Here is a 14,194-nt window from a genome sequence, read left to right as displayed (position 1 = left end):
AAGTAAAAAGGGTTTGCTTCCTTTTAGTATTATTGCACCTATTTAATGCTGGGATTTTGTTTCCTTGACCTTATTTTTTTTCATCTCTAGGGTAAAAAGGGAAGATTAACTTTTCTTCTGTGTCCCACATGGTAGTCACTAATAGGTAACGCTCCTCATTGAGATAGGGCAAGAAGTAACCGCGTCAAACGGGGCAAACTACTATCACGGAGCCAGAGGATTAATGCTGTAGGGGGTCCTATCCAGAAGCCTGGACTTCCGCAGCACGACCACAGCAGGCACTGTCTCCGGCTCCGGAGACAGTAAGACTTGCTACATCTGTAACATTCTTCTTGTCCTATTAGGTTGGGTAAAGAGGAGGATTGTTTGGGCTGCTGAAGTGCCATCCTCCGTCTAGCCCCCTTCTCCTAGTCCTTCACTCAGCGTTTTCGCTCTGAAGCTGTGAAAAGATCCAGGTCCCAGACTTCATTAGACAGAACTTTCCAGGGTTCGGGGGAGAAAAGAATGTCAGGGGATTCCTCATATAAGGTGCAGAGTACTCGGGAGGACAGAGGGTTTTTTTAAGATGGAGAAGCTACTGAAATCTGGCAGCGACTCTTAATATTGAGGTTACATAAGGTGAGTGTTTTTAGGCAAACGCAAACAGAGCTTTTCCGTTTCACCAACTCATCAAAGATGGGATCTATAGAGAATAAGATTCTCACAAAAAGTATTCAAACCCAGCGAAGTTTACAAATGATATCCTTTTGAAGATGAAGCGCTTAAGGCATAGAAAATAGTGCCAGAGGTGGATACTTTGGTAACAAAATCCTTGTGCAAAACCACTCTGCCATTGGTAAACCGTACCTCTTTTAAGGACGTAATGGATCAGAGGATGGATTCAACACTAGAGATAACATACAATCATAGCGACTTTCTTCAGACTGGCCATCTCTATGGCCATGTGGTAAGAAAAGTAAAGATCTGGAATGAGAAGCAGGAAACAGAATTGGATGCTGTAGTGGAAAGGAAGAAGTTAATGAAGGCAATGGCAATAATTAATTAGGCAGTGAAAGCTTTGGGATGGTTCTCTCAACATTATTTGTATAACTGCCAAGTCCTCGGCCCAATTCATTGTGGAAAGAAGGGCACTACGGCTTAGATCGTGGACGACAGATTCCTCATCAAAGAACAAAATGCTTCCCCTGCCATGTGAGGGCTCTTTTCTATTTTGGATGAGAACATCTCCAAAACTTCAGGAGGTTAAGGCAACTATTTACCTCAAGAAATGAGATCCAGACCCTACAGATCCAACCACTCTTCCCAACAAGACTTCTTCCAAGAGGCAAAAACCTACAAACATGGGAGGTATTTTCAGAGGAGTCTGCCACTTCCAGAGGAAAGTTTACTTTGGGCCCCAACAAAGCCCTTCCATTGCAAGCCAACCTTTTGGGAATAAGCTATTCCTGGTGCAGGTGGGGTGCAAAATCTCCACATTCATGCATCAGTGGACACAAACAAGATTGGATGCCTGGGTTCTAAATGTTATAAGATCCACATATTTGCTGGAATTCAGGTAAATCCCATCTTAACAAATAAAATTGATAAGGAGCCACTAAAAACATATTGTTTATCATCTATTGATTTACAATTATTATTCAATAAGTCCCCACTAAACCCTCAGACTACAACATTATTCTGCAGGTGTGCTACACGGTGAACAAACTATTAGAACCACATAAAAAGCTCACAGGAAAGCCTTCAGAGCACTCAAGTGAAGACACAATTATTTTTATTATGTGTAATAATGGTACTCAAATTGTGTTTAAAGTAGGGATGTACCGGGTCCAAAAAATGACCGGGTACCCGGGAAAAAAATAAAATAATTACCTGGCCTTGTATACGTGTATCCGGCCGGGTAGTTTTGACTTATATGCGGCGGAGGGTGAGGAAGACCACGGCGACATCCTGGTGGCAGTAGGAGCAGAGGAAGACATCCTTCAGCTGGTGGCGGTGTGAGCAGAGGAACATGTGACCGGAGCAGGAGCGTTACTAGAGGACGGCCGGGGAGGAGCGGGACCCAGCGGTCCGACCCGCAAGTATTCTGACTTCTGGTGTCTGCCACTGCTACAGTGCAGCTCCTCCCTGGCTGTCCTGTAGTAATGTTTCTGCTCTGGTCACATGTTCATCTGCTCCCACCACCACTGGCTGAAGGATGTCTTCCTCTGCTCCCACTGCCACCAGGATGCCGCTGTGGTCGTCCTCACATTCCACCGCCGGCTGCAGGTAAGCCTCTTCTGCTGCTCTGCTCCTGCTGTTCTCCAAGAGGAGAACCTAGGGTGCAGAGCAGGACGGAAATACCCGGCACCGGGTCCCAGAGCTGTGGGCCGGTTCTGGGTAATTTCTAGGTACTTTAAATATGACCGGATACCGGGTAATTTCCGGGTACCTGGTACATCACTAGTTTAAAGTATAATTCTTACTTCAAAATGATTAAAAATAGGAAGAACATCAGTATTGTTAAACTAGTTTCAATATGCAAGGCAAAAATATATTAAAAAAATTGTGGAGTCCTGCAAAAAGGTTCTCCAGAGGCATATTGTTAATACGGTAGTGTAATGAGGGGGGGCCACAGATGTAAGTGTGATAAAATCCTACAGAATATAATGCCAATTATATTGGTTGCTGTTGGAAGTAGCCTCTTTTAGTGAACACTTGTAGTTTTTGTTACTAAAGTATCAAATGGCCATGACATGTTGTATATGTGAAACGTTCGTGCTCGCCACAAACCTGGACCGGACCGCGAGGCTGAGGTGGGGATAGGGAGAAACCGACCTGAGACCGCAAAGCCGGTCTGGATTGCGAATTCCGTCGTCGTGGGTAGCCGGGTCAGGGTTGGAGAAGGCAGGGTAAACGTTATCCAGACTGGGGTCAAGGCAGGCGGCACAGGAGCGATGGTCGTGGTCACAGGCTAGGGTCGGCAACGGGAAATGCTTCAGCGTAGCAGCTTCAGCATAGGAATGGCCTCTGGAAGGACAGTAACTGGACATAATGAAGGCCTCTGGAAGCACGGTATGCAGACAGGCCACAGGAACAATGAATCTATAGTGCTGGGGGTCCAGCGCTTCAGCACAGGAACGGATATCCGAAGCAGGGTAGAAACTGTGAGTAACGAAGGCCTCTGGAAGCAGGTTATATGCAGACAGTCCACAGGAACAGGGAAGCGACAGCGCTGGGAATCCAGCACTTCAGCACAGGAACTGATATCCGAAGCAGGGTAGCAACTGTGATTAACGAAGGCCTCTGGAAGCAGGGTATATGCAGACAGGCCGCAGGAATGACCTCCGGATGGAGGAGGCTTACAGGAACACAAAGCTATAGCGCCGGGGATCCAGCGCTTCAGCACAGGACGGGAGAGCCCAAGGTAGGCCAGGCAGAGGTGCTTGTAGCAAACACAGGTTAATAGGAATTATGATCAGCCACTTCCTGGGGGGAAGGGCTGACCCTAAATAGTATAGACAGAGCTGCATAGCAGGCAGCATCAAGCAGACTGCAGTGTAAGTCCAGAACCAGGTCATTCCAATTGCCCAGTACAGGGAGGACTTTGCCTGCAACCTCTATAGCCCTGTAAGGGTGAGCTCCAGTCAAACCCAGGACCGGATCACTTACAATATGTGTTTAACAAGCACTACCTAATGCAGTGGCTTGGTTAAGGAAACCCAGAATTAGATTGTGACTTTCTGGGGAACCCCAACCCTTGCACCGTCTCTCGCCCCCCAACCCCCGTCTCTCGTATCTCTTCCCCCCTCACACTCTCCTCCTCATGCTCCCTCTCCCCCTCATACACACACTCCCTTACGCTCCGTCTCCCCCTCACACACACACACTCCCTTACGCTCCCCCTCACACACACTTCCTTTCGCTCCCCCTCACACACACTCCCTTACGCTCCCTCTCCCCCTCGCTCTTCTATAAACAGACACTATTCTCTCCACACACACACTCCTCACTTACTCTCTCCCCCCCCCCCACACACTTACTCTCCCACACACACAGGTACACTTACTCTCCCACACTCACTTACACACACTTACTCTCCCCCATTCACAAACACTCTCTCCACTCACTTGCACGCACCCACACACTTAAAAGGAGCTGCCGGTACCGTGTGCACATTATTGCCTGATCCTTCCTTTTCCTCCTGTCAGCCGGATGTTGACGCGACTTCCAGCACTGACAGGAGCAAGAAGAGAAAGGATAGCAGTGACCAGGCAGCTGCTGCTGCTGAGTTCGGGAGCTGCCGGGTCACTGCTACGTGGGGTGCTGCCGTGCCGCCAGGCCTGGGACAGCTGGGAGTTGTCCCAGCTCCCCCCCACCTCCCCCGGTGGCCATGGAACCCCTTAGGGGTGATCGAGGAACCCCGGTTTAAAATCACTGACCTAATGCTTAATTTGATGCAATAACATTCTGTGATGTATCTAAAATATGAGTAATAATCTTTTGTTTTACAATGTGAATTTATATATTAAAACTAATAAATGTTGAATTCTATTTTCTGAAATAAAGATTGTACCACATTTTCTACTGTTGTACTTTGTACTATATACATATAAATGGTATTTAAATCGTCATTCATTATTCTTTTGTCAGCAGGTAAGTAATCTTTTTTTCTCTACCATAAATGATGATAAAAAAAAAAAAAGAATAATTTCTACTTGGATAATCTCTTCTATTTCTATGCCTCTTTGGGCTACTAATGAACAATTGTAGATGGAGTGTACCTGAATCCTTAATTTAGTCCATTAGGATTTAATCTTTTTAGCCATATTAAAAGATGTATAAGGGGTGGCGATATAGACAGATTTGCTCTGTAAAGCAGAGCCAAACGAAGAACTCATGCATACTCCATTTATCTATTTATCTCTGGTAATTAGGAGCCCAAAGAGGCATAGAAATAAGAGAGCTTATCCTACATGAAATAATTATTCTTTTTTTATCCTACATAATTTATGGTAGAGAAATAGATTACGTACCAGCTGAGAAGAATAATGAATGATTTAAATATCATTTATATGGATACTAGCTGAGAGACCCCGCGTTGCCCGGAATTAACATTACCCACTTCCTCCTCTCTCCAATCCCCCCGTCTCTTCCTCCGCTCCCCCGTCTTTCTCCGCTCCCCCCTCTCTCTCCGCTCCCTCCCCCCCCTGCGCTGCTCCGGTCCCCCCCCCTGCGCTGCTCCGATTGTCCCCCGCCCCCCGAGCAGCTCCGGTCCCCCCCCCCTGTGCAGCTCTGGTGTGTCCCCCCCCTGCGCAGCACACAGTGTCACACACACACAGTGCAGTCAGTTGGAGTCTCTTGCCTTTGCGGTCTCTGGCTCCCTCCAGTCTGTGAGGGGGGGGGCTCTCCCCATGGGGTTAAATGCAGCCAGCTCTGGTGTGATTGCACACTCCTCACATTTTGGCTTTCCTGGCTCTGTAGCTGCTGTGAGTATTGGGGAGCGTTGGGGGGCGGGAGGAGTGTATGTTACTGGCTGATGTGGCTGTGAATGTGCTCCTCAGAACACGCTCTGCGGAGTGACACTGACGCTCACTGCCTGCCTCTCGCTGGAGCTGTCGTGGGGAGAGTAGAAGAGGCGGCTGGCAGAGCTACCGCTGAGAGGCTTGCGCCGTTTGGCGAATGGTCTTTCGTGGCGGGGGGAGCGCCCACGGCGGGAATTGGGAGCCAGAGTAGAGCTGAGGGGGAAGGTAGCGGTGAGCTGCAGGTGAGTGGGGGGGGGGGAGCCGGCGGGAAGGTGAGCTGCAGGTGAGGGGGTTTGATGGGGGAGCTGGCATTCCGGGGTGAGGGGGAGAAGAGGAGAGTGGCCGGGTGGTTGTGCGTGTCCCGTCTCCCCCCCATCCCTCCCCGAGCTGTTTCGGTGGCGGGTGAGAGTGTGGCAGTTGGTTCAGGTCATAGAAGCACGCAGGCCAATGAGAGGCATGCGGGGCCGGGCCACGGACCAATCTGATTGGCCAGAGGGTGACTGACAGACCAACGGACCAATCAGATTGGCCAGAGGCACAGCAAATATACAACATTTTCTGCAAACAACGTTTTCGTTCTTATAGATATAGATAGTGCAAAGTGCAACAGTACAAAAAAGTGGTTAATCTTTGTCTATTTAAAAGAAAAATAGAATTAATCATTTTATTAGTTTTAATATATGAATTCACTTTGTATAACAAAAGAGAATATAGAGTAAATAATAATAAAACAAACCTCCCTCATCTCTATTCATTCCCTTACTTAGATGCAGCCAAAATACTATAAGGAGTTAACAATTCGGAAAGGTTGGTTTCCATGGTTAGAGCAAGGTACTTAAAAGGGAATGTGATGCAGACACACCTATTGTCCCTGACAAAGCTCCACAAGTGAGGGAAACGTACCTCAGGCACTTTGGAGAGGTCATTGCAGTGACATTAGTGCAGGGCAAGGAGTTAGTTTAAAGACACTGTGCGATTCTATGGCAATTTTAGAGACCTGAGGGGATTGTATGGCTAGTTTAGAGACAGGAGGGGATTGTATAGTTAATCAGAGAGCTGATAGAGTTGTGCTTCGGCAGTTTTACTTCCTTTCAGAATGAAGGAGTCTGCAGCTACACGATATACTGTATATTTACATACATCTGTGACTCCAGCGAGTCACCCTCTGCCACCCCCCAAAATGTGCCACCCTAGGCTGCCTACTGGTTGCACTGGCCCTGTCTCCTCACCAGCTTCTCTTCTACATGCTTCTCTCTCTCTCATTACCCCCACCCCTCTCACCCCCCCCCTCTCTGTCAACCCCCTCCCCCCTCTCTGTCACCCCTCCACCCTCTCTGTCACCCCTCCACCCCTCTTTCCCACCACTCTCTCACCCCTTACTCTGTTTTTACACCCCCCATCTGTTTTAACACCCCTCCCCTCATTTTTACATTCACCCCTCCTCTCAATTTTTTCACCCTCTCCACCCTCCATTTTTACACTCTCTCCAGCTTCCATTTTACCCCCCCTCTGTTTTACACCCCCCTCCATTTTCACCCCCCCCCTGCTCTGTTTTACAACCTTACCTTACCCTGGAACATGTAATTGCAGCAGGGGCATGTCCTGCTGCAGTGGAGCGAGGCAGCAGTGTGTGACCCTGCGCCTGCCCCCGCCTCCCCCCAAAATGTGCCGCCCTAGGCGGTTGCCTAGTGGTTGCACTGGCCTTGGGTAGTAGCCTCACAAACTTGTCTTGATTTATATGCATGATCAAAATAATGATATTTGATGACCCGTTATGGCTCCTCTGTACTGTCCTTCAGTGCTGCAACGTGACCCAAAGTGTGGTACCGTAGGTAGAGATCTTGATAGTGTGCACCAGGACAGAGCACAGGTTTATATATCCTTCCCCTGCATTTGTTAATTAGTGTAACAATTATATTGTTCTTCCTATTTTTGATCATTTTGAAATAGAAGTTATACTTGAGACATTTTGCAGACACAGTACCTCTATTATAGATATTAAAAAGTAATCTTGTCTTCACTTGAGTTCTCCAAAGGTGAAAGCTGTGGCTTTCATGTGAGCTTCTTGTTCTTAAATCCCACCTTAAGACAGATTCATGGTTTTGAAGTGTCCAGCAGATCCAGCCAAACCAGCCACTTTAAGAGAGGCGTTTCAAGAATTTGAGGAACATCGTCCTTATCATTGTGGTTCCCAAGAATTAAGAGCAGATAGGCATTTACTCTCATTTATTTGGGGTCCACAAAGCCACAGGGCCTACAGAGCAGCCCTTTTGACTTTGCAGACTTTTGTGTGTAACCGATTTGGTTCATGGCCTTAAACATTTCAAAATGGAAACTCTGTGCTCAGTTTTAAATTTCTTAATCACTTTAAAGGATACCAACCTGCAAACCTTAGTTGCCCAGGAGCCTCACAACTATCTCAGGTTTTGCTTTGCAGGATATATTACCATTTTCAAGTTTAACTCATCTCCAGCCCATCTACGTCAACAAGGCATTTTCAAACGACACTACATGGCATATATCTATAAGCAGGAAGGTTACTCAAAGCCTAGCAACCCTAAGAGAAGTCACCAAGTTACTAAAATGTGTGGACATTTTTGTTGTGGCTTTATCTGCAATGCACATTCCAAGATTTCTTATCCATCACAGAATACATGCATGGGAGTTGTTTGTCTCTTTAGATATGCCAACAGGTTTGGCATGCCTGAGGCACTCCTCAGACAGATCTGAGGTCATCAAGGGCAAACACATGGCTATCATTTACTGTGCAAGAACCAATGATCCAAGGGCATTGACACCAGACGCTGTGCGAATCAAGTGTGAATTTAGTCTAGCCTATGTGCTCCCGCCATGTCTGGGGATCCAGAGGGTGTTGACTTTCCTGACTATAAAGGTAGTATTCCTTGTTACCATAACCATGTGCAGAAGGGTAGGAGAACTCCATGGCCTTTCTTCGATTTCTTCATACTTTACATCAGGACAAAATACTGTAGTAATGAGAACAGTTCCTTAATTCATATAAAAAGAAGTGTCTTAATTTCACATCAAGGCATTGTGGTACCCTCATTCTGCTCCAGTCATTGAATGACACTGAAGAGAAGTTCCACTTATCTGGAACGTACTAAGTTCTTTTGGAGATCAGACAGATTATTTGTTTAATACGATGGCCCTCGCAAGAGTCTCCCGGCCTCTAATAGTTTTATGTCCAGATGGATCAGAAAAACTATCCAGATCACATATCAAGCTTCAGACTTGGACGCTCCAGTGACCCTTGGGGCCCAATCCACCAGATCCGGGGTAACTTCCTGGGCGGATTGAAAGTTGCTCCTCCACAGAACACAGTTGCAAGGCAGCTATCTGGCCTTCTGTTTCCACTTTCATTAGGCACTATAAGGTGGAGTCATCTGCTTCTGCGAATACTCAATTTGGACATTGCAAGCTATAATAAAATAGTTTTCCCACCTTCGTTTTAATAATCTTATGGAAATACCATTAGTGACTGCCACGTGGGACACAAAGAAAAAAGAGAAATGTTCTCATTATATTTTCCTTCTATATCAACCATAACAGTATATTCCCTCCCTATTTGCAGTATCCCATGAAGCAATTGGAACTATGAAATTGTAAAAATCTGCAGTGTGTTAACTGTTCTTAAGTTATAGCTTTGAACTACATTATATCAGAAACTATTCCTAATTGACTCTCTTTTATCTACAGACCATATCCCACAGACCTGGAAAACTGCTAGAGTTGTTCCAGTCCAAAAAAGTGGGACAAAAACATTGTCTCCAACTGCAGACCAATCTATCTTCTCCCAATACTACCCAAAGTCATAGAAAAATGTTGTAACTCTTAATTAAGTGACTTACTATACCAGGATAAATTTCCTTGGCCAACTCCAATCTGGCTGTCGCCCAAATCACACCAACAGTAATAACCCTCTTAAAAGTTTGCAATGAAATTCAATGTGAAATGGAAATGGTGCAATGTTCCCAGATTTTGCCATGGCTTTTTACACTGTTGACCATGTTATATTTTTAAACAAGCATCAGTGCTCTGGAATAGGGGAACACACTTTAAACTGGTTTCACTCCTATCTATCGGGTAGATCCTAATATGTGTCTATCTCAAGTTCTAACCCTAATCCCCTGGATATCACCTATGGGGTCCCGAAAGGCTCTGTTCTGGGGCCACTACTCTTTTCAGTCGTCATTAATAAGCTGCCCACAGCTTGTAAGGCCATTTCAATGCACATGTATTGTATGCAGAAGACACAATCTTATATGCACCCAGCCCTACTGTCTCTGAACTTGAACATGTACTTCAGTCTGATTTTTCAAGACTTGAATGCTGTATTTACCAAAACAAACTCTTCTTAAACACTGACAAAACTGTAACTATGGTATTTGGACTAAGGCTAAATTTCTAAAGCTGCCTCACTTCTACCACACACAGCTCTCATCACCTGTGATCTGACTCCAAAAGACCGTTCACAGTCCCAAGGTTCAACAAAGAATCCGGTTACTCCTCCTCTTACCGTGCACCACATGACTGGAACAACCTACCAGAGACTCTCAAAACCGCCTCCAGTTTAAGTTCTTTCAAGACTTCAGCACATTTTAATCTTGTCTGTAACTGTTAATTTAAATACGCCTGTAAGAGATGTGTGCAGAGGTATGCAATGGAGACCGTTTTTAAGGTGAAATTAAAATAAGGCTTTATTGCGCCTGTCACTTTTAACAAAGCAAAACATATGAAAACAACAAATGCCTATCCCTGTTTAAGGGCTAAATTACTTCCCCAGTCTCTTTCTCCAGGGCTGGAGGGATAATCCCATTACCACCCTATTCAACAAAGTCTCAAGAGGCCCTTCATGTCAGTCTCTGGTAGGTTCCTGGGTCCCTTGTGTCCAGGAATATAGGTCTTTGGGTGTCTTGATCTCAGCACAGCCTTTCTGCTCGAGACCTCTTTCCTCTTGTCAGCACCCTTGTGTACTGAGGAAAATCTTCTTCCTGTTTCTGGGAACAGGCTTTTTCACAGAGCTGTGATTAGGCAGGTGGAGTGGTTGATTGCAGTGGTGCAATTAACCAGCACACTGCTGGATTAGAGGAAGGCCTGTTAACAGGGATAAGACCCTGTTACAATCCCCATAACATATATTGTCACCAACTGTCCATGAAATGTGTAACAATGTATTGTCATAAGTCTGTGTCCAGGACATACTTGAAGACGAGCGGTAACTCTCAATGTATTATTTCCTGGGAAAACATTTGATAGATAAATAAAATAAAACTATTGTCAGGAGGAAGAGGAGGAGTTTTATACCCCTGATGCTTTTACTTCTGGTTCTATTCCAGTGAGGGTTAGCCTGGTAGTGTCTGCCATGGTGGGACTAAAGGAAAGGAAAATATTGTGAGTACATGTGTTTTTCTTGTACTTGGATTTGTTTTGCTTACTATGAATTTAATTATAACAATTATTTTTCTGGAGAGACGTGACATTTTGTGTAGATTTTAATGAGTGATAAACTCATTTTTATTTACTTACAGGTTCACCGCTGGGTCAACTATGAATCGATGTTGAAAGAATGCTTCATTGGAAGAATGGCCATTAAGCTTGTTTCTATCTCAAAAGGTACCAGTTGATTTTGTTACTGATAAAAAATCTACAATCGTTTCAAACCATTCAGTCATGGAGGAACCTTCAATACAGATTACGTAGTTTCCTCTGGCAAATATGCCACGTAAGGCCGCATAGAAAGCATACTGTAACTTGCAGTTTGTGTTTGCTTATTGTTTTAACCCAGGGTGCAAACACATAATGAAGTATTAAATTGTGATTAATGGAAGTCCACTAAGAATGAGAGGCATTATTCACCAAATAGATTTTAAGGGCCATATTTGTTATGAGGTGTTAAGCCACAAGGTGACTTAAAGTTTAGCGGCGCATACTTAATATGACCCTTTTTAAGCAAGAATGTCGATGACTTCATCAAGCTAGTATGCATTAAACTAACGGTGCGCAAACTGGGGGGCGCAAGACTGCCTGCGGGGGGGGGGGGGGGGGGCGGCGCGCATTTTACAGAGGCCCTGCTCGCTCCCCGAAGGCACTTCAATTAAGTGCCGGAGGAGCTGCAGGGCCTCTGTAAACCTTTACTTACCTTGGCTCCACACATGTCGCCATGACAACGCGGCGTCAAATGACCCGCGAGGTCATGTGACGTCACGTTGCTATGGCAACATGACGTCATGACGCCAGAGCCGTGGTGAGGGGGGGCGCGGGGGTGAGATGATCGCCGGCAGGGGGGCGCAGGGGGGCGCAGGGGAAAAAGTTTGCACCCCCCTGCATTAAACTACTACCGCTGTTCAGTAAAAGATACCCTAAATATGTATTAACGGTTGTAAAGCAAGGATTTTTGTTAAATATGCCTGTGTTGTTTTAGCTAGAGGGCTTTTGTATTAAAAGAAAGCTAATACAGTATTATGAATTATGTAGTGGAAGACACGTTTTTTTCCCCGTCCTCCCAGTTCCTGAGTTCCTGGTAACAGAGTACTAAACTGCATTTCCCTATTCATACAGTATCATATTATTGAGTACTTTTAGGTGGGCTACAGAACACAGTGGAACATTAAAACTTTATTCACAACAAATATTACTTTAGAATTATTGAGGCCTCTGCATTTTGTGTTTTCATGATAGCTAGTATTTTAGTGAAACTAATTCAGGAAAGACATTCATAACAGAGAAAATTGTCTGAGGAAACGGAACTATCCCATTCAATTAATGAAACTGATGTTTTCAAGAGATACTAATCAAAAGGCTTTCATGAAATGTCAGACCAAAGAGCTAATTCACAATACGTGAATGATACTTACGTTTGTGGAATTATAGCTAATTATATATGCATAAAGCATTAAAGAACTGTAAGCCGGACATCGATTGTGGGGAAGCTACTTGAAGGTTTCGATGGGATAACAAATAGGCAGAGAAACAGAAAAGACACCTACAGGTATTTATGGAGATGCACTCAGGGGGTTAGTAATGCTTAAGTAATGAACAGAACTAAAATGAATGATATAAAAACGTAGCTTTTAATATACAATTTTAAATATAAGTAATAATAATATGCAGTGAAAATAATAAAAAGCTGCTTAACAGGGGTAAATTCCTGATCTCAAGAATCTAGTGAACGGAGATTGATAGGAAAGGGTATGGGTGAAGTATATCTCAGGGGGCTGTGTCACTGCACTTCCCCTGAACTGATAAGTATGCAACTAATAATACCCAATGATGTATAAGGCTGTAGTGACACCCCTGATCCCTAGGGACTTACTGCATACAGCTGTATGCTGCAAGTGAGTGCTGGTAACTTTATCTGTACCTCTGAGTAACGGGAGGGTAATAGAGTGTGGGGATACTGATAAGAGCCTATTGTAAATGACCAGTGATCATTTATCTTGAGAGATCAGAACTCTCCTACTCCAAATCTCAGAACGCTCTCAGAGCCCATAGTCCTAACTCCTGCTTACTGGCTCTCTGACTAATTCGCGCATGTGCTGGTCGATCACTACTGGGACCGTACGTCACAGGTACCTCCCCCTTGAACCTATCCAATGCCTGCTCCTTTAAACCTAGGGCGCGCGCGAATTAGCGGAGACTTCCTCTAGGTCAAAATACTGTAAATACAAGTATAGGATAAGTATCTGTATGTAATAATAAAAAGCGGGAGTGCGCTGCTCATCTGAGTGCGCTGCTTCTCTCTCCAGCTCAAACTGATGAGAAAGTATGGTCTGCCCCAAATTGAGCTATTTAGGTATATGCAGGTCCGTCATTTTGTGTGGTAGGGCCTCCATGATGAGGAATTTCCCAGATATACACGATTTGAAGATTTATACAAAACAATAAAATACCAAAGAGGTTTTATATCATCCCTGAAGAGAATAATATTATTAACATTTTGTTACGTTGGTATTACACCCCCAAAAGACTAAAGCAGATGTTCCCGGGGACTTCAGACAGATGCTGGAGGGGCTGATCTTGGCACATACACCTCAACCCTATTATAGCGCGATCTGCTACAATGCAGATCTGCTTATAACGCGGTCTGAGCGTGGTTCCTGATTTAAAAACATCTCCAAAGTTGTTTTGTTTTTTTTATAACATTCAATGCTTTATTGCTAACGGACACATATATATACACACACGCCTCCCCCTACACTAAGTATTTTACCATACCATGCAGGAATCGAACCAATGACCCTTCATACATTAGTAGTAATTCTCTAGCTCTTACACCATAGGATTGGTATGATGTCATTGACTCTATAAACAAATTTAGCTTCTACTGCACAGTACTGCCTTTCAGTACTGTGCAGTAGAAGTTAAGTTTGTTTATAGAGTCCATGACATCACACCAATTCTATGGTGTAGCAGCTAGAGAATTGCTACTAGTGTATGAAGGGTCATAAGTTCGAATCCGGTATGGTAAAATTATTAGTGTAGGGGGGAGGTGTGCAATAAAGAATTGAATGTTAAAATACAAAAAGAGCTGCAGATGCCGGGTAAATCCTTGCGCAGCGGCCATTTTGCAATTATTATGCGATCCCAGTTATAACGCGGTCTCAATCTGTGGCCCCCGTGCACCGTGTTATAACGGGGTTTAGCTGTCTGTGGTATTGCCCAGTAATGCAGGT

At 44.8% G+C, this 14,194-nt stretch overlaps 1 protein-coding gene across 4 annotated transcripts in view; it reads left to right on the top strand.

The window, feature by feature from the left end:
• CYB5R4 (cytochrome b5 reductase 4) overlaps nucleotides 1-14,194 on the top strand; it is a 161,092-nt gene that overhangs the window by 44,571 nt on the left and 102,327 nt on the right. For all 4 annotated transcript variants that reach the window (XM_075597893.1, XM_075597894.1, XM_075597895.1 and 1 more), the window contains one exon: nucleotides 11,051-11,135. In XM_075597893.1, coding sequence (XP_075454008.1) covers nucleotides 11,051-11,135 — 85 coding nt within the window. The remainder of the gene's footprint in view (nucleotides 1-11,050; nucleotides 11,136-14,194) is intronic.

The sequence above is a fragment of the Ascaphus truei genome, chromosome 4 (genome assembly GCF_040206685.1).
Source record: "Ascaphus truei isolate aAscTru1 chromosome 4, aAscTru1.hap1, whole genome shotgun sequence".
Classification (NCBI taxonomy): domain Eukaryota; kingdom Metazoa; phylum Chordata; class Amphibia; order Anura; family Ascaphidae; genus Ascaphus; species Ascaphus truei.
This window is presented reverse-complemented; position numbering and strand designations above follow the sequence as displayed.